Raw genomic sequence first — 21,252 nt, forward strand, 5'->3', positions numbered from 1 at the left:
GCCGCATGTTTTGGACACTCGGGTGAAGAGAGGGGCGGAGCTGTCAACTGATCACCACCTGGTGGTGGGTTGGCTCCGATGGTGGGGGAAGATGCCGGTCCGACCTGGCAGACCCAAACGCTCTGTGAGGGTCTGCTGGGAACGTCTGGCAGAATCCCCTGTCAGGAAGAGCTTCAACTCCCACCTCCGGCAGAGCTTTTCCCACGTCCTGGGGGAGGCGGGGGATATTGAGTCCGAGTGGACCTTGTTCCGCGCCTCCATTGTTGAGGCAGCCGACCGGAGCTGTGGCCGTAAGGTTGTTGGTGCCTGTCGTGGCGGCAATCCCCGAACCCGCTGGTGGACACCGGCGGTAAGGGATGCCGTCAAGCTGAAGAAGGAGTCCTATAGGGCCTTTTTGGCCTGCGGGACTCGGGAGGCAGCTGACAGGTCCCCGGATGGCCAAGCGGAACGCGGCTTTGGCGGTTGCTGAGGCAAAAACCCGGGCGTGGGAGGAGTTTGGCGAGGCCATGGAGAATGACTTCCGGACGGCTTTGAGGAAATTCTGGTCCACCATCCGGCGTCTCAGGAGGGGGAAGCAGTGCACGGTCAACACTGTTTACAGTGGAGATGGTGTGCTGCTGACCTCGACTCGGGATGTCGTGAGTCGGTGGGGGGAATACTTCGAAGACCTCCTCAATTCCAACACGCCTTCCATTGTGAAAGCAGGGCCTGAGGACTCTGAGGCGGACTCTCCAATCTCGGAGGTCGAAGTCACTGAGGTTAAAAAACTCCTTGGTGGCAAGGCCCCGGGGGTGGATGAGATCCGCCCGGAGTTCTTAAAGGCTCTGGATGTTGTGGGGCTGTCATGGCTTACACACCTCTACACCATTGCGTGGACATCGGGGACGGTGCCTCTGGATTGGCAGACCGGGGTGGTGGTTCCCCTCTTTAAGAAGGGGGACCGGAGGGTGTGTTCCAATTACAGGGGAATCACACTCCTCAGCCTCCCTGGTAAGGTCTATTCAGGGGTGCTGGAGAGGAGGATCCATTGGGAGGTCGAACCTCGGATTCAGGAGGAGCAGTGTGGCTTTCGTCCTGGCCGTGGAACAGTGGACCAGCTCTACACCCTCGGCAGGATCCTCGAGGGTGCATGGGAGTTCGCCCAACCAGTCCACATGTGCTTTGTGGATTTGGACAAGGCGTTCGACCGTGTCCCTCGGGAGGTTCTCTGGAGGGTGCTTCGGGAGTTCGGGGTGCCGAGCCAACTGATAAGGGCGGTTCGGTCCATGTATCACCGATGCCAGAGTTTGGTCCGCATTTCCGGCAGTAAGTCGGATTCGTTCCCAGTGAGGGTTGGACTCCGCCAAGGCTGCCCTTTGTCACCGATTCTGTTCATAATTTTTATGGACAGAATTTCTAGGCGCAGCCGAGGCGTTGAGGGGGTCCGGTTTGGGGACCTCAGCATTGCGTCACTGCTTTTTGCAGATGACGTGGTGCTGTTGGCTTCTTCAGTCCGTGATCTCCAGCTCTCACTGGAGCGGTTCGCAGCCGAGTGTGAAGCGGTCGGGATGCGGGTCAGCACCTCCAAATCCGAGTCCATGGTCCTCGGTCGGATAAGGGTGGAATGCCCTCTCCGGATCGGGGATGAGATCCTGCCCCAAGTGGAGGAGTTCAAGTATCTTGGGGTCTTGTTCACGAGTGAGGGCAGGATGGAGCGTCGGCAGTAATGCGGACTCTGTACCGGTCCGTCGTGGTGAAGAGAGAGCTGAGCCAAATGGCAAAGCTCTCGATTTACCGGTCGATCTACGCTCCTAACCTCACCTATGGTCACGAGCTATGGGTCGTGACCGAAAGAACGAGATCCAGGATACAAGCGGCTGAAATGAGTTTCCTCCGCAGGGTGTCCGGGCTCTCCATTGGAGATAGGGTGAGAAGCTCGGTCATCCGGGAGAGACTCGGAGTAGAGCTGCTGCTCCTCCACGTTGAGAGGAGCCAGATGAGGTGGCTCGGGCATCTCATCAGGATGCCTCCTGGACGCCTCTCCGGGGAAGTGTTCCGGCCATGTCCCACCGGGACCCCGGGGACGACCCAGGACACGCTGGAGAGACTACGTCTCTCGGCTGGCCTGGGAACGCCTTGGGATCCCCCGGGATGAGCTGGAGGAAGTGGCTGGGGAGAGGGAGGTCTGGGAGTCCCTCCTAAAGCTGCTGCCCCCGCGACCCGACCCCGGATGAGCGGAAGAAGATGATGAAGATGAATGAAACTTGGAATGAACACTTTATTTTGGCCTCACCGTTATGGCAAAGGCGCTTAAAAAAATAGAGAACTTGTCATAAGGTAACTTTTTTGGGATATCTTTCTAGGTAGGGATGTTCCGATTAGAAAAGAAATAAACATGAATTTTTTCCCCCAAGAGTATACAAAAACTTTTAACGAATGAATGCAAAACTGCTGGTGGCACAAGATGCAACTACTCTGTCAAAACCTTAACTGAACCCTTTGGCAGCTTCTAGTGACAGTCCTTAACGGACCCAAAATAATCAGCAGTCTCAGACAATAGTGCAGAAAGACAACATAAATAACATGCCACCAACATTTCATTGTTCACAATATTACGAAGTGAAAAAAAATATTACGTCACTGCCATATGAAGTGCATAAACTTACCCCTTGGAGATTATGTATACGTAGAAGATAACTGTCAGCAGCACAAATACCCAATGTTAGGATACGGATTTTTAGCTATTGATCTGACTCCAAATTGCGATCAACACTTAACACAAGTTGCTATGTCCCAATCCCAATGATGTGGCCAGTTATTTTGTGCATTGCTTGACCTTTGACATAGCAAACTGTGCATGCTCCATGGATTCTGCTTAGAAACAAAAACATCCAATACAAATGCGTAACAAGGCTGATTTGTTTCTGTTGGTGAGACTGCCTGCTAATAATGTTCCATTCCGCTTCATATCAAGCGACCAAAACAAATGTTTGACATTCTGAGCAATTCTTCCTAGCAACAAGTGACCAACAGGAATTTTCTATGTTGCTGAGCTCATTGTGCCTCATAAATTCTGCCTTTTAATGATGAAATGTTGCTGGGTCAGTTAGTGGCATTATGAACTCTAACAACACATATTATATTCTGTGGATAACAATGCAGATATTTCAGAGGAAATATATACTGTCTACATATTTTAAGTCTGGGGAAAAAAGATGCGGATTTCAAAACAGCAAAAACAGGCTGATTTGGATTCACTATAAGTTGTTCTCATTATACACTGTGTACTAATAATGCTAAGTATCCCTTCTCATTTGTCAACGCTCACACAAAAGAAACTCCTCCAAACATCAGTTGGACAAAGCAGGCCCTAAAAGCGCAGCATCCTCTGTCTCACATGCTGCACAATTAACAGGAGACACACACACACGTATAAAAGGTGCTGCCATGGTTACGACTAGCACATCGTTCTCTCTCCTCTTCTTCCACTCAATCACCCACAGCCCCAGCACTGATAATATGCTAATGTTGCACAGTAACATGCACTCGTGTCAGCAGACAGACAGCTTGATAAGTTAGGAATGCAAACACTTTCATGTCTTTCAAATGTGTCTCTTGTGCCAAGTCCATGTCATAGTATAATGTATGTGCTTTATGAGCTCGAACTGCAGTCGGGAAGGCAGTCATGGTTTTCAAAAAATCCATAAATAGGATGGCAAAATAAAAATCGTATTTAATCAAGGGGCTCATCTATCACACTTTTCAAAAGGAATCCAGTTGAGGTCAGCAGTAATTTGACTTTTCAATGCAGGACACTGACCATTAGCGGTGGCATGAACGATCCACTAGAGGCAGCATGGGTGAGGCTGCACTGGCAAAAAGGTCCATGCTGATAGAATGGATAAACACTACTGGTCACCACAGCAATACAAACAAAGGAAAAGACGGTTATTAAGAAAGGCTCAGATGGCACTACCTCACAGAAATTAATCTCATTTCTCTCAGTTTTGCAGTGAGATCCCCAATTACAACATACAAATATGATATTGCAATCTGTATTTGTTATAAATATGTTAAGTAGATTCTTAGCAGTAAAGAAAAACCCTTCTCAACCATGAAATGATTCAAAATTGTTATCCTATTGTGGAGTATGTCCTTTATCTTGTAGCCTACATTCATTGAACCAATACAGTTGGAGCCAAACTATAATTTACGTGTCAACCAATTATTGTCCACAGCAACAGGGTAACGTGGTCTGCTGGAGGACCATCTACATTCTACAACAATTGCTTTACCTCCATCAATGCTTCATTTGGATAGGTTCAAAAATACCTAAATAATACCATTGCGATTCATGGACGAATCACTGAGAAATCAAGTAAAGGCTACTAATGCCCTGCCTAGAAATTCGGGTGTGGAGGGCTTTATGCACAAACTGTTTTCACATTTTGCCCATACGCTAATGAACAGGCTAATGGAAATTGCTTTAAGTTATATTTGCATATCACTAATTTGGACTAGAAAATGCAGAAGTGAGCATTTGTAACGTCTATAAAGATGTTTATGTCATTTATAAAACATTAATTTGGGGAGGGCTGAGGAGTCCAACCAGCATGATATGCACAAACAAAGAATTGTCATTATTGCACTACAAACCTGAGCATACTGCAACTTGAACTTGTACTTCCATTTAACCGGTATGGTTTGGGCTGACTTCTAGCAAAACCATGGTGCTATATACTATACAGTGTATTTTAAAGAAAGTGGTTTCCTTGGAGCTTTGACTGGCCTCTCTACATGTTCCCTAAGTCTATGAGCCTTGTGGTGATGGCAATGTGATGCTAGAAAGGCGCTCTATGATCCAGCCAGTCATCTCCTTTAGCACGGACTCTGACACCTCAGGCAGATCGTGGTGAAGGGCGTGGTAGGCTCCCTCGTATACCTGTCGAGAAACAATACACGCGTCACCTGGTGAAAATAGCCGCATCACATGATGTATGCAACAGGAGATTCAATGCACGAAGACTGGACACTTCAGTAGGAGTCAGAGAACCTTGATTTGCCTTTCAGAATCATCATTCCCAATGATTCCCATGGAACAGTGGGTAGCACGTCCGCCTCACAGTTAGGAGGGTGCGGGTTCGATTCCACCTCCGGCCCTCCCTGTGTGGAGTTTGCATGTTCTCCCCGTGTCCGCGTGGGTTTTCTCCGGGCACTCCGGTTTCCTCCCACATCCCAAAAACATGCTTGATAGGCCGATTGAGCACTCCAAATTGTCCCTAGGTGTGAGTGCGAGTGCGAATGGGTGTTCGTCTCTGTGTGCCCTGCGATTGGTTGGCAACCAGTTCAGGGTGTCCCCCGCCTACTGCCTGATGACGGCTGGGATAGGCTCCAGCCCGCCCGCGACCCCCGTGGGGACTAAGCGGTTCAGAAAAAGGATTAATGAACCAGACGTCTTATTTCTGGTTTAGAAAAATAGCTTCCAACCAACATAACTTATATTTCTCAAGAATGTAGATCACCATTGTGCCAAAGTCAATATTATATAATCATTATATCACTATGGAAAGCTTAAAATAGCATTTAATTCATGACTTCTTTTTCTTTCCATTCAGCTATGCACTTCTGAATTTTAGATTCATAACTAAAAAGGCAGAACAACAACAAAAACACAATGTCGTCCAATAGAAAACAAGCACACACTGAGCCCACCTTCAATTTCTTGTCGGCGCTAGGAGCCTTGTCGAACATCATTTTAGAACCTTGAATGTCGCAAAGCTTGTCAGCGTCACCGTGAAGGAGCAGGAAGGGCCAGCTGATGGACAAGAGCTCCCGTTCAATGCGAGCCGCCACCCCCATTAGCTGCATGGCAAATGACACACGCATCCCTCCGTGGAAGTTCAACTCATCAGCTTCGTACGCCTGCACCTGAAAAGAGAGACTTACATTTCCAATGAACCGCTACAAACATCATGATGAACTAGTTCTGCATGAAACAAAAACACTTTGAACTCTAAAAAACAAAAAAACTGTTGATTTTGGAATCAGCATGCCAATTTTAGTTCAGTATAAATCTAATTCAGCAGAATTGTGAAGAATTGTTCCCCAGTGTTATTCATTAAATTGCAACAAAAATGCTAACTGCATTTGTTTCATCATCATTTTATTGTGATTGGTGCCATCTTAAATTAAAAAGGACAATTGCACCTAACAATGCAAAATATAAATTTGTACAATATCAATTTTAATTTTATTTGATCTAGTTAATGTGATTTTAGCTTCTCTTTATAGGCCACTTTCCTTTTCACACATGATTGTAAGGAGTGATGAATGTAGGATTAAGTACAATTTAACGTTTTGCTTCCTTCAAAAAACTTTTTTTCTTGGATTTAGCCATGTTTTCGTGACCGCGTGTCAAATAGCTCTAATGTTTGTCCCGCACAGTTTGTCAGACCAATATAAAAAGTAAATATTTTTAGATATTACGAATTAGGATTGAATTCCAAGCTGTTGGCATTTATTGGACAACTACTATTGCTGCTACTACTGCTACAAGGATAAATAAAGTGAGTTAAAAAATAATCGCAAGATAAAATGTGTATTTCACAAACATGCAAACATGCACGCACACGCACACACACACACACACACACACACACACACACACACACACACACACACACACACACACACACACACACACACACACACACACACACTCACTCTCTACGACAGACATGCAAGCTTGCACGTAATTTTCCCCCAAGAGACCTTTTAAATCCTATTGTTCACCTGCTTCTTGTCCCGTGAGACCCATTTGGAATCAATAGAGCCGAGAGTAAAGTTTGGCAGCATGTGGTTCAAAACCTTGGCCAGGAAAACCTGCAGACGGTGAATAAACAAAGACACAAACAACAAACCCGCATTTTCAATACAACACAATCAGATCCATGTCGGTTAATGAGGACAGCATACTGACCGGAAGAACATGTTATATAACCTGAGTTGAACTGGTTGGGGCTATTACCATCTGCTCAAATAGCAGATTACCAAAAGTAGCTTGATTGGACCAGGAACAACAGATATGCCTACTTTAAAAAAAATAAAACACACTAAGAAACCGATTTGGCATTTCTTAAAAAAAAAATACCAGATTCAACATAGTGGATACAGCTAGAAAAAAAAAGTTGTGGTCTTGCTCTACTTGGTTGAGTGTAATTGTTTGGAAATTGCTTCCTATTGAGAGGTTGTAATGCTTCAGAATTAGGTTACTTCTGTCATCTTGTCAGGCAATCACTCAGTGACATTGTCACAATGCATGGTTCTGTTTATATTAAAAAGTGGGACTTGGCAGACACCTGTAAAGAAAGGATCTTTTTTTTTTTTTTTGCAGAAGAAAAATGCCTGAAATGTATGTTAATTCAAAGATACAGCTGAATGAAATACAACCAGAATTACAATAAAGGAAAAAGGTCGGCGACTAATAGAACAATAGCATGGATAAGACTTACCTTGAATGGTGTGGCCGAATCTGGGTTCATCTGGATCATGGGACCAATTAGAACCACTCCGGTAAAATCAGTAGGTCTCTCGCAGGCTGTGAGGATGGATATCGCGCCGCCCTGCATGGAGCGAATAGATAATTTATTTAGGAAGACAGTGACAGTCAAACTAGGGCAGTTTGACTCGGCAGTTGTACGAGATAGCATTAGATTACAGAGGTGGTCCTCATTAAATTGCAGGTCTAATGATGTCAACGCCACAAAATGACCGAATGCAACTGAGATAAGTTTTGCCCTTGATTTGGCTAAAATATATTCTTAATTTTAAAATTTTAAAACGGTATATTATTTAAATCTTTGTTCGAGTGCAGCCTGTTCTTTTTGCAAAACAACCCATGGCGTTGGGTCAAACTGACCAAACTGCTTGGGTCAGGCCATTTTAAGGGTGTAGCCTAACTAATCTATTCTGCCACAGTTTCAAAGCATTACATACACCCTGCTGGCTTTTGCATCTACTGCGGATCTATTTTCCTCTCTTTTGTTTGTCGTTTTTGTCTTGTTCGATGTTTCTATTGTCTATTTATGTATTTATGTTTATTCATGTATTGAATTATTCATTCATACTGTTGGCAACTGAATTTCCCCCTAGGGATCAATAAAGTATCTAAGTATCAATCAATCGATTGATTTGCCTGTCTGTGTGTGTTAAAAAATAGACCGCCACAGATTCTTTTGTTGTTTTGCACAAAACAACCAAAAGTTGAGTCAAATCAATCGGTCAAAATTTTAACGCAGCACATTTACGAGGTGTGTTCAACAACTTGCATAAATCAACTTGAAACGAGTACTACCCACGTAATCAGAGAACACAGCTTTGAGCACAAGGAACTAAAAATGGAACAAAGGCTTTGATTCAATGAGGAAGAGATGCTGAGAGCTTCCACTTGTCTGTGACAGACATTAAGGAAGGACTGTCTGGCTTCTTGCAGGAGTGGGAAGCAAAGTAGGTGAGAGGTTCTGATGAAAAGAGCTCTGGGAAAACCAGTCAGAGTCCTACAAGACTATAAAACAATTGAGCTTTTGTTTGGGTGGGTGTGAACTTCCATTTTGGTTTTTGTAATATTGCTCTATGGACAATTGGATCAATGTAAAGGGATAGCGTGAAGGCACAGCAAGGCCACACCTTCCCACCCACGCTGAGCTATAGAGTGATGACAGTTGTGTTACAACCATAAGCCTCCTTTGGCATTTGACACTAATGTGGTTTCTCCACCCAAAAGCAAATATTATATACATGTGTAATACCATCAAAACACACACACACACACACCCATGCACATATCAACACAAGACTATATGTGTGCAAGTGAAACCGTCCTGTTCTTCTGGAGACTAATTGGCTCCAACTTTGTTTATGTGAGCATTCTTTGTCACTTGTGTGAACATTCAACAGGCTTTGGCCAGTGGACTGGCTTGCTTGCTGAAAGGAGCCACTAAGTAGTTCCCACCAGAGAATCTCATTTTCTGTAGACACAAGATACAAACACTCACAGGTCTATTTGCATACAAATCGTCATGGTTTACTTTGATGTCCGTATTTTACTTTCAAATCCTTCCATATACGTTACGCAAAGTCAAGAGTGAACCCAACACACAATCAGTAATAGGCCATGTAGAAAATTGAAAATTAGGCTCTGGGGTTGTAAGAACACGGATGCTCTGCCAGAATACGCGTCGTAACAAATCTATTTTTGTGTCTGTCCGGTGAGGGTTCACTTACTAGGGAGCTTTTTGATCAAAACTTCCTGTTAAATAATAATTTTTTCCTTCGGTATCTCATCACGGGCCAGTCTGATAACATTCCTTGTGACTTGTCTCTGCCTACCTTGGACTAGCTATTTGTACAACGATAATCCATCCATCCATCCATCCATCCATCCATCCATCCATCCATCCATCCATCCATCCATCCATCCATCCATCCATCCATCCATCCATCCATGCATCCATCCATGCATCCATCCATCCATCCATCCATCCATCCATCCATCCATCCATTTTCTGTACCGCTTTATCCCCACGGGGTTTGCGGGCATGCTGGAGCCAATCCCAGCAGTCATCGGGCAGTAGGCTAAAATCGTTCATAGCACAGTAAAACTTCTAATTATGTACTGTAAATTTTAAGCAGTATTGCTTTAAGTGACAGCCGTCTGAGATGGACCCAGAGCACGCTGAAAAAAAAGTAGCTAAGAGTCAGATGTGGTGACACCGTGGGATCTCGAAAGAATTCCATTCTATCAGCGGTATCTCTGCAAACATTCTGTCTAATCCACAGGTGGTTGTTGATGTTCCCCTCCTTTGTGCGTCATCTGGCCGCTGATGAAAAGATATTTATACAAACAGACCAGCAGCAGCCAAATCTAATAGCAACAGGATACAGGAAGCTGTAATATGAGGCGTCTGAAAACAGCAACTCTAAAATTGATAAGATTGTTAAACACCAGGTGAGTTCGATTTCAAGAGAATAGAAGGGAAGTAAAGTAAATGGACATCTGCATTAAAACCCACATTCCATTTATTCTGATGATTAATGTTATTGTGGACAACTTGTTCCAATGAGCTTGTGTTATTGTTGTTAACTGAGTGGTAATATCCAGGACTGATGCCTACCACGATGCAACTAAAACTTCAAAAAGTTCATTTATTGCTAAATGCCCATTGCCACACTTCTTTTATTTGTAGGTGATTTCAAGTTTCAAGTTACAGAACTGACAACATGAGATCATGTGGAGCAGCACCTTTGGTCATGAGTTTGTAGTCAGTTTCCAAATTTCCCAAAAACCCAGGTTGGAGTCTGTTTGAACTACTCCCCCGAACGGCGTTATAGAGCTCTGTATGCCAAAACCAGACGACACAGAGACAGCTTCTTCCCCCAGGCTGTTGCTCTGATAAACTTACACCACTCTTAAGAATCTCAGAGTCATTACTGTGCAATAACATCCTGCTCTCCACACCTTTTACATTGCGTAAGCATTGACTAAACAGAGTTGACATAAAAATATATCGCGCTCAAACACAGCTTGTGTGGTTTATTTACTTCTGACTACATTATTTATGACAAATTACTAAAACCAATTAAGAATTATTTTTTTTTCTAGATGACTATTGTTAAGAAGTACAATATTGTTGACAAGGTTGAGTGGGTTATTTAACTAGCAAATATTGACATATTGTTCCTTGTACTCATTGCATCTTGCAGAGCTCTTCTACTGCAAAAACACTAGTTTGTCTTATTGAATGCAATAAACAATGAAATAAACAGCAATAATTAATAGCATAAAAGACAAAATGCAAGAAAAAATCTTCCAGACTAGACTCATTCACTAGTGTTCTGCCTATTTCGAAAACTATTGTCCGCATGCCTCCTACCATTGAATGGCCCACAATGAAGACAGGTAGGCCGGTGTGGCGAGACTTCATCAGGTCAATGTGCTGCAGTGAGTCTCGGATGTACACCTGAAAGTCCTTTATGTTCATTCTGTCGCCTTCACTTTGACCATGCCCAACTGTGGAGGTAAGACAAATGTTAGAATAATAAGCAAAGAAACAGATATAACCGAGAAGGGGGGGAAAAAAGGACAAGGGTCGAGCCCCTCCCCAGACCGGTTGATCACTAATTGCAACAGGTTTAGAACAGATATGAAAAAAAATTATCAAGTTCGTGCCTTCCTCTCTTTTAGGTCATGTTCGTTGGAGTTTATCCATGAGTCCAGGTACTGAAAGTCTTTCATCTTACACTTCCTTCAGAATGCTTCCCCCTATTGTCACCAGTGGTGGATGATCCGGAGAGATATTGAAGGTGATAACCTCAGTTTTCCTAGCATTCAAACTACACTCCCTCTCTACTCTGCTCTGAACTTCCTGTGCTCGCTCCATCCGGTCAAACATTAGGCAGATGTCATCCGCATATTCCGAGTCTGCTATGGTTATGGCAGGAACTCGTTATTTTGAATGAAATAATAAGATATTTTGAAACTGTTTTTTTTCCAGGTCAAATATTCCATCCATCCATCCATCCATCCATCCATCCATCCATCCATCCATCCATCCATCCATCCATCCATTTTCTATACCGCTTGTCTCCACGGGGGTTGCAGGCGTGCTGGAGCCTATCCCAGCAGTCAGTAGGCAGGGGACAGTACAAATATCAGTACAAATATTGATCATTAGAATATAATGATCAGAAATGTAATAGAAGATCGCCATCCCTCAATTTCTCATCATTTTTACTTGATACTTTTCAGTTGTTTCCATGTCTCTGATGGAATACATTTCACTTGAAATAATTTCTGTTCAACTCCTTCCTAACTTTGGTCATTTTTATTGAAAGTAAAGAGTTAATATGGACAAGTCAGCCTGCGATTTATTCAGGTACAACCCTTCATGGAAACATACATGATCATTCATATGAGCGTATGCACGAGAAGCAGATCCACATGCAGCAGAAGGTGGGAGGTGCTGTAGGTTGCTGTGGCAACCATTGATCCAGTAACTCCAGTGACGCCCCTTATGAATTCCCTTCACGTGCATTTGAGACCTCCTCCTTCATCTTGTGCAGTTTTAATCTGCATGACTGAATAATTTGCCTGACATGGAAGCTTTCAGCACTAACATCGATACTTACCAATCAATAGTCATTTGCAAGCTGTTCCAAACATTACTGACAAAAATTTTATTGTTCTTTTTTTTTTCTTAATTAACATATACATTGAACTCTTTGCATGCAGCAATTTTGCATCTGGGGTGAAGTAATGCAACGGTGATTTGTTCTGCCCAGTCTGACCTGGTTCCTGCTATTTTGCTACATTTCTCTGTAAAAATATTTTTTCTTTTGCTATTAAGTCCAATTTTGCTTGACATACAATGTAATTAATATTTTTCTCCCCACCATGATTCATTGGTGAAAATTATGCAAATCTACGTGATATTTTTAACATTATTTTAAGAATGTGTCAATGAATGTTCGCTGAATGAGGTGTAATATGGTGGCTTTTAGGCATGCTAGCATGATGACGACAACCAAGATAGTTTGCAAGGATCACAACAAAGGGTGACATTCAGCAGGCTACGGAAAATATTCCATCACTGCAAGACAGTATTTCATAGCCTTTATCAGAGTGGCACAGTGAAAGCTTGCAGGGCCCATAACCAAGTGGTTGACGGATGGAAACAGCTCACTGCTATTTACCCTCAACATCCCACAGGCCGGTTGTGGCGTCTTGAGCATAATGGTAATACCCGGAAGTGCTACTCAAGCGTTAGTTGAGTCGCGTCGTGCTACAATAAACGCCACTAACTGTCTGTTGGCGGTCTTCACTACTGTGACGGATTAAAGGCAGGGGACAAATTTCACAAATATTGTATGCAATGCAATGCAATGAAAGTATGCAGTTCGCATGACATTAGCGATGATTCATATCAGCTTCTTCTTTAGCCAAAGGTACACACTGTAGAAAAATCTCACAGCACATCACCAAACAAAAGCATGATAAAAAGTATTTATAGTCAAATGATGATAATCTTTTCATAATTTACATACTCTATGAAATCTGGGCGCCTGTTAAACACAAAGCAATTATTCTGTTGTATAAATGGCAACAGGCAGTGGAAATCGTCTAGTAGAAGAGCATTTTATTGTTCTGCCTGTCCTTTCGAATGCCAATCTTAAGCCTGTCATTCATTTACAATGAAGTTAGGTTTTCATTGACGTTTGTTGGTGAAGAGGATTACATAAAAAGATTTATACCAAGTTTGTGCGAAGGATAAAGGAAAAAAAAAACGTGACGCAGTCTTGCAAAGAGGGAGGAGCTATTTTCTAGGAATGTCTGTACAAGTCCCAGCGCGTTTGAGCTAGTTATGACAGTAGGTGTGAACATATGCAAGAATTGTGGCTTACCGTGGTCATGTGCAAAGACCAGCAGGGACAACTCTTTCAGTCTCTGTGCAATCTCATCGTACGGCCCACAATGCTCCCCGGCCCCATGGGCGATGAACACCAGCGCCCTGGGAAGGGACATAAAAAGTGATAAATAAAAAAGGGAGTTTTCATTTTGCACATCCTTGCGTGGGTTTTTATCAGGTCTTCCTCCTTCCTCCCACACTTTCAAATCATGAATGTTGGATTGAATGACAACAACCTTGGTCACTATTGTGAGAGAGAATTAACAACACCCCAGCCTTCAGGCCAAATTCAGCTGGTATAGACCCAAGCTCACCCACCATAGGAGTAAGTTATATATGATGCCGCTTGCATCTTAGCTGGAGCTCCTAAGAAGGACCACATAACCCCAATTAGGGCCTCCCGCCACTGGTTCCCATATCACGTCTCTGCTTCTCGGGTGCGCCGATTGACATTTTTCACGTCTCCGTAGAGCTTCTCTACGCCTTCCTCCTGCTAGCCCTGTGTGTCACATTGCATGTTTCGTTGTCATGTTGTCCATTTGGATCTCTGTCTGTACTCTCATCCCTCCTCGCCTGTGTCCTACCTGTAACCACTATAATCACTGTTACCTGCCCTTTGTTACCCGGCTTGTGTTTACGCCCTGTGCATGTATCACCCTGGATCATCCTGTTTATCCTGTTTACCCTGCTCACTCTGTCTGGGCTTCCCCCATGTTTGGTTGCCGCCCGTTTCTGCTGCCCATTCGTTGCCATGTTCTCCTGCCTTTGTTTGTTCCCCTCATCCTGTCACCCACCACCCTTTTCCCATCAATAAACCCTAGTCCAAGCTGCACAATGTCGCCCTACTCCGTTCCGCGCGTGACATCCCCATGGACTTTAGACTGCATTTTAAGATACTTCAAATTTTTTTCCGAAGAATAAATGGCCTCGCTGGGCCCAGCTTACCTCTCTGGGCTCCTCCACCCCCTACGGACTTGTCAGGTACCTCAAGTCTGCAGACCAGACGCTCCTTGAAGTACCGAGGACTAAGCGTGGCCTCAGAGAGGATCAAGCCTTTTCAATGACCTCCCCTTAAATGATAGTCAAGCCGCCCCTCTCCCGTCCATTTTTAAAACTTGTTTGAAGACCCATATTAATTATTTGGCTTTTGAGTGACTTTCGCCTGTGACTGTTCTGCTACAACTACATACGTGAAGTGCTTTGTTTCTGCTGCAACTACATACGTGAAGTGCTTTGTTAAGTCGAGAAACTTGACAGTTTTACATGCTAGCACTGACAGTATAACATTAACACTCACATTGGGATCACCATTAGTGGGTATGCAATGAATGATGAGACAAGGCGACTAATGCAAATAGGTCTCTTTACTCCCCACAAAACGGACAGTTTACACAGCAAGTAGGCAAGCAATTCTTCTTATTACTAATATGATTTGTGAGGCGTTACCTCTCCCATCAGTGCATGACAAACAGCTTATATAAATCTGTGAATCACCCCGGTGTTCACTCAAAAACAAGACAAGTGCTGAAAAGCCATGTGGAGTGTCAATCAGTAAGTATTATCTGAAATACTTTCAGTGACACCAATAAGTAAATGGTTGCTGTTCATCATCAAGCCTTGTTAACAAATCACTCTGACTTCACTCACTGCTGCTCTTTCTTGCCTCACAAGACTTCCACTTCCACTGCTCAATTTGGCACAGAGCGAACAAGCATGTGCATTCATGTTTGTGTGTGTGTGTGTGTTGTGTGTGTGTGTGTGTGTGTGTGTGTGTGTGTGTGTGTGTGTGTGTGTGTGTGTGTGTGTGTGTCCATACAACAGTAGGAGTGAATAGCAGCCTTTGTTTAGGCATAACAGATTTGAACTCACACACTGAGGGGCAGTTGGAGATTAACGGAGCTAATCGGGTTTTACTGTAAAGATGAACACAGTACAGACTACAAACCAGACAATACTGACCATAATGACGTGACATTTGGTACATTCTGCTTAAAGAGGTTGGTTTTTCCATGACGGTAAATAAAATGACGGTAAATTAACATGACGGAAGTGGAATAAAAGCGACATTGACAGAAACATGGATATAGCAATTTCTACATCTTGCCCTATCCAGGGTCACAGGGATGCTGGTGGACATGGGGGCTGACTACCTTCTTGATTAGTCACTACTCGAGCACAACTTCAGAAATAAGAGGAGGAATCAATCCACAAAGGCAGTCAGTTGTGTTTGCCACTAAACTATAAGTGACCAAAAACTATTGACAGTATTTTGAAAGTATGGCAACACCTTTCCTCTTCCTTGCCTGACATATAGGAGTAACTTCTCAAACTCGGACACCAGTCCCAGCTTCTTCTCTACAAGAGAGGAAACATTCTACGTCCGTAGAACCTGTAGCCAAGCTTCCCCGACCACAACCCAGCTCTCTTTGCACTAGATCTCCTGGCCGCCCCCCTTAGGTGCTGAGGTCATGGGAAGGGTAACTTTGTTTGCCTCTTTGGGCTATGCCCACTTTGCCCGCATGGATGCAGGCTTGGCCACCTTGCATATGCCAATGAGCCCCCACAACCATCATCATTTGAGGCTCCAAAGATTAAAACCAAAAGATCAGAACATTTTGAGATTTCTAAATTCAATTACATTTATAAATTACAACAATGGATCATTTACAGAAAATTAAGTCCAAGGAGGCTTCACATTTCTCCATTACTGTCTTTCATGGGGATTGTTGATTCACTAGTCTCCCACAATGTTTAAGTTTACAGAAACCCAGACCCTAAGTCTATAAAAAGCCTTGTAAAAACACACAGAGGGAGAGCGAGAGAGGGAGAGCGAGCCAGAGAAAAAGAGAAAGTAAAGACACTGAGCAAAAGAGAGGAAAAGAAAGAGAAAGTGAGATTGACAGATAGAATGAAAGAAAGAGAAAGATAGAAAGAGAGAAAGAGAAAGAAAATCCATTGCATTCTCTTGTATGTAAAGCTCCTCCAAGTACAGCCTAATCCCTTTCATGTGCTAGTGTAGCTGCCTGAAGATGATTCTAGGCTTTCATAAACTTTTATCAACCAAGCACAAAATGCACTCTAAAAGAGAATATTATGTAACTGATCAAAGGCCCTCAGATGACAAAACACATTGAATGAAAGGAAGCGTGACAAGATAAACATAGACAATGCTTATTGCCATTACCGTGGAGCCTTTAGAATCCAATGCAACTGAGGTGTGATGAATTCAATGATGACAATCCATTTGGCTCTACATCACACTAAAACATCTCGTGACATTAAAACACATTAGTTTGGCGACCATCAAAGGTGATTTAGATCTAATTTAACAGGTCATGTCATGTGGAATGCCAACATACTCGCAAAAGAATTTCGGCTACTGACAAAGGATGAACTGGAATTTTTGCCAACATTAAAAGTGAGAGGAGGTAAAACTGAGAATATACACTGTGGAGAGGATTAACATTGAAAGCAGCATGAAACTAGCATCACAACAATTTTGTCATTTACTTCTTTCATTTCTATGACAGCTAAGATTGTATGAATCTGAATACAATTACATATTCAATTTAATTAGTAAAACTTTGAACCAAAAGGAACACACATACAACAACAGAATTTATGTCTGGCTAGACCTCTGAGTTGTTTTTCTGACAGTCAACAATTTCTAAACTAACTTAATGACTTCCAGCCGACAGCACAGATATGTGCTTTCCGTTTTGACTAGCGACCAGTCCAGGTTTTACAGCACCTCTTTCTCAAAGTCAGCTGGGATAGGCTCCATGCAGTTCTGTGGGGAAACGGATTTCTATGTCCATTGTCCACATACAACAGGTTTGGAAAAAAAACTCTTGGTAGAAATGAAAGTAAGTTTTAGACAATCAAAAGGCTGGAAAGACAACATTAGTTGACTAAGAACATAAATAAAGAAAATATCTGTGATGTGCATGAATTCAAAACTAGTAGGGTGATCTTTAACACTAATAAACTCCACGCTGTTGTAAAAAAATGGTATTTGAACTCTTACTCTTAAGGCAGACCTCGTAATTTTGCATTCGTCTCCTGCATTATTCATGACCTCTGCTTTACACACAAAAGGTCAATTTAGGTCTCTTTTTTTTATTGTATTTGTGTGCCCTGTGTCCAAGTGTGACACTAACAGCAAGGAACACAAACTCAAAACGGGGAAGGAAGTCAAGACAGACGGCATCAGTCTGCAAATGTGTATACGCAATGACCCATTTACACAGCCTGGGTGTCAGTTACGAAGCAGTTGAGGCGCCATGACCCCGACGTGTACATATGACGTGATGATTGCACTCCGTGCGGGTTCAAAGCCTCAGTTGGACATCTGTTTGATGGTCTGTCAATCATTGTTGAGGCCCCTCCCCTTCAGCCCAAAACCTTTCACCCACTTCCTAGTTGTAGTGAAAGGGGCCTTTGAGAAGCAGCTGACCTTTGACCCCCATCTCATTCAACCAGGAGAGAGAGAGAGAGAGAGAGAGAGAGAGAGAGAGAGAGAGAGAGAGAGAGAGAGAGAGAGAGAGAGAGAGAGAGAGAGAGAGAGAGAGAGAGAGAGAGAGAGAAACGGTCTTGCTTATCAGGTGGGTCAGGAAGGTAAATCTTGTCTATCTACAGCTTTTGAAAATAAAACGGAAACCATAACATCCAAGAGAATTGCATTTCACTCATCATGATCACTAAATCTCACTCAAATAATTTGTAAGACGAGGTTTAGGTGAATAACAAACATTTATGTGATGCACTTTTAACAGGTTGTAGTGTGTCTGGTGCATAACACATTCATCGCACTCATATTTTATACTCTATTACCCGCTCTGGGGTACGGATACTGCTGGAAAATGTGAATTTCCCCCTGGGATCAATAAAGTATCAATCTATCGATGAAAACTGAGGACCTATTTCCTTCATCCCTTTGCTGTTTGCTACCACTATCCTCAAGGACCAATGACACGCCATTCATGTCAATGTTTGACCAAAAACACTGTTTGCACTGCTTCAGAACAAAATATGTGCTTTATTTTTAAACTACCCCACCTTTTCTTTACCAATGGCCTTCCTGTCATACATTGACCTGTCCTTGTCATTTAACTGTACTGTGCATATATGTTTTATTAACTAGGTCAAAGGCTGGTGTTGAGGTACACTTGCTTAACATGTGTACAAGTAGCGTGGGATCGATTCCCACTCAGTGACAGTATACATGTGGGTGTTACTGCGACTGGCTGGCAACCATTTAAACAGTTCTTTTATTTAGACAGGGAAGATTTTACTTGCTTTACATGTCTAAGCTACTTCCCGTGGCTATCGTCCATTGTGTTCTATGGAGGTTCTGTTTGACTTCATGGGCTCTATATTTGTGCCCAGCACAAGTTTGGCTTGTAGTGTGATCAAATTGTGTGAGGGGGCAAGAAACACCAAGTGTAAATATGTTTGCAGACGCATACAGTTTGGCGATTATAAAGAGGCACTTTGCGCAGTTGTGGGCGTGAACAAAGACAACATGCTTCACAGCCAATGAAACTGCTGTTCTCATTCCCTTTAAAATCAGTACACAAAGGGCGTACAGTCTTTGACATGGTGGACACTGGATGTTAGGTGAAGAAGGCATTATCATTTTCAAAGGAGTTAAGATTCAGCGTCAACAAATATGCCAATTCATCAGTGATTTAATCTTTGTTTTTTTTTTAATCTTTTTTAATAAACAGCCTAATCAATAACCCTGGCTTATTATGGGTTGATATTATGTCCATGGCTTAATATTTGCAGTAAGCAAATTAATCATTTATGAATAATTATTAAATGAATAATTTAAATATTAGTTGAGCTAATGAGTCACTGCTATGCTTAGGTGGGTGAGGTGTCACATCTGTGAAAAGGTTTTCTTTACTCCAGATGTTTTGTGGTCCTGCACATTCTGTCACATTTTCCTTGCTGTCACGCTGCATACAATTTCATGTCCATCTGTTACTTTTTCTGCCACATATGCATGAAGGAAAGATGCCCAAAATGGCCAACTGTATCACATTTAACTACTGAAATTTAAAAAAAATAGCGACAGTGACAAAAGCCAGATCCGCGTCTCCACTCACCCCCACGCCCCCTTCCCCACACCCAGCAACGAACTGACCTTGGTGCGCCGAGCGGTTCCCAGTAGCGGCAGAACAGGTGCAGTCCATCGGCGTTGACGATGTGCTTGAGGTCGGTGTACGCAACTCCCTGCGGACTCCGCCTGGGAGCAGCCCCCGGCTCGGGCATGGAGGATGGCTCTGTCAGATTGACACGGAACGGCCACAGTAAGATATCGCGGCCGTACAGGAACCAACCGAAGCCGGCCGCGAGCAGGCAGGTCGCGGCGGTCACGGAGTTCATTGCCCACGGATGTTCGTATACGCTTTCCCTGGCGGCGGCCACGAATAAAATGGATTGTTGTGTTCACTTGGAATGGACGCACTACGATTCCCTTGATCTAATCCCACACTCGCACACGCACTTGCACACAGCGGCTGCTGCATGGTGGCGTTACGTCAGAAGCCCATATGTGCGTTTTCTCCCCTAGTTTCCACCAAATGGAAGAGACCCAGGTGCCATACATGTATGCAATACGCCGAGTATAAATAACAAACACATTGTTTTGCATCCTTTGTAAAGACAATTTGGGGGGGGGGGGGGGGGGGCGTCTGGAGTTGTACTAATATTGTCATCTTTTCTGGCATGTCTTATCTTTCCAAATGAGACTGCCCAAAGAAATATCATGGCATTAAAAGAAGCTATTAAGAATGCCTTCATTGAACTGGATATAGCAGTGATTTAAAAAAAAAAAAATAGTCCTGCAGTTTGTTTTGCGTTTTGAAATCGAGTGATTGCTTGAGTTGACAAAAATAAAAACAAAATGAATTTTAAAATGAAACCAGCAAGTACAAAGTTTTATTTTAAGGAAGTGCAACATCATTAGTTTGCATTCTTTGGGGTAAGTGAAGGATGCAGACAAGTACAACAGTAACAATTTAAATCATGGGAGTCATTGCGCTATAATAAACAGCAATGTGTCATATTTAATGCTTCAACTCCATTCAAAGAGCACAAGAGAAGCTATTTGAATACTACTGGAAGTTGCATTTGTACTAATATACTACATTTTGTTTTATCACTTATGCACAGCACTTTCTTACAACCGACGGTGATTATGAAATGCCGTATGACTTAAATTGAGTGTGTGAAATTAATATGACACTCAAATTAAGAAAGGCATTCCAAAGAAAAAAAAACATTTAAAAAAATGAGGCTGGGGAATGATCCTCAGCTGTAAATACGTTATTGTTTGACACGCCTGAGATAAATTACTTTTTTTACTCATCAATAACTGTAGACTGGCTTACTTATCTAAAACACTATATGTAGATTTTGAAGTTGTTTTTTTTTTTATACTTTATTTTTATTGTTTTTGTGACTCAAATGGGCGGTAGGGTGGCGCCACCCAGTTAATCCATCCATTCATCTTCTTCCGCTTATCCGGGATCGGGTCGCGGGGTACTTCCCTCTCCCCAGCCACTTCATCCAGCTCATCCCGGGGGATCCCAAGGCGTTCCCAGGCCTGCTGAGATACATAGTCTCTCCAGCGCGTCCTGGGTCGTCCGCGGGGTCTCCTACTGGTGGGACATGCCCGGAACACCTCCCCAGGGAGGCGTCCAGGAGGCATCCTGATGAGATGCCCAAGCCACCTCATCTGGCTCCTCTCAACGTGGAGGAGGAGCGGCTCTACTCCGAGTCTCTCCCGGATGACCGAGCT

The 21,252-nt window shown here is 43.3% G+C and overlaps 1 protein-coding gene across 1 annotated transcript; it reads right to left on the minus strand.

Annotated features, from left to right (window-relative positions):
• Nucleotides 1-79: 79 nt before the first annotated feature.
• On the minus strand, nucleotides 80-20,077 carry mgll (monoglyceride lipase). The gene is made up of 7 exons (XM_085907451.1): nucleotides 19,594-20,077; nucleotides 13,438-13,544; nucleotides 10,911-11,047; nucleotides 7,491-7,601; nucleotides 6,772-6,861; nucleotides 5,692-5,907; nucleotides 80-4,921 (listed from the first exon to the last, which is right to left on the minus strand). Exons 1-7 carry the CDS (start codon nucleotides 19,833-19,835, stop codon nucleotides 4,790-4,792), a joined length of 1,035 nt encoding a protein of 344 aa, XP_085763577.1. The 5' UTR covers nucleotides 19,836-20,077; the 3' UTR covers nucleotides 80-4,789.
• Between the last annotated feature and the right edge of the window lie 1,175 nt (nucleotides 20,078-21,252).

The sequence above is a fragment of the Syngnathus leptorhynchus genome, chromosome 1, assembly GCF_054491065.1.
Source record: "Syngnathus leptorhynchus isolate UIUO chromosome 1, UIUO_Slep, whole genome shotgun sequence".
Classification (NCBI taxonomy): Eukaryota; Metazoa; Chordata; class Actinopteri; order Syngnathiformes; family Syngnathidae; genus Syngnathus; species Syngnathus leptorhynchus.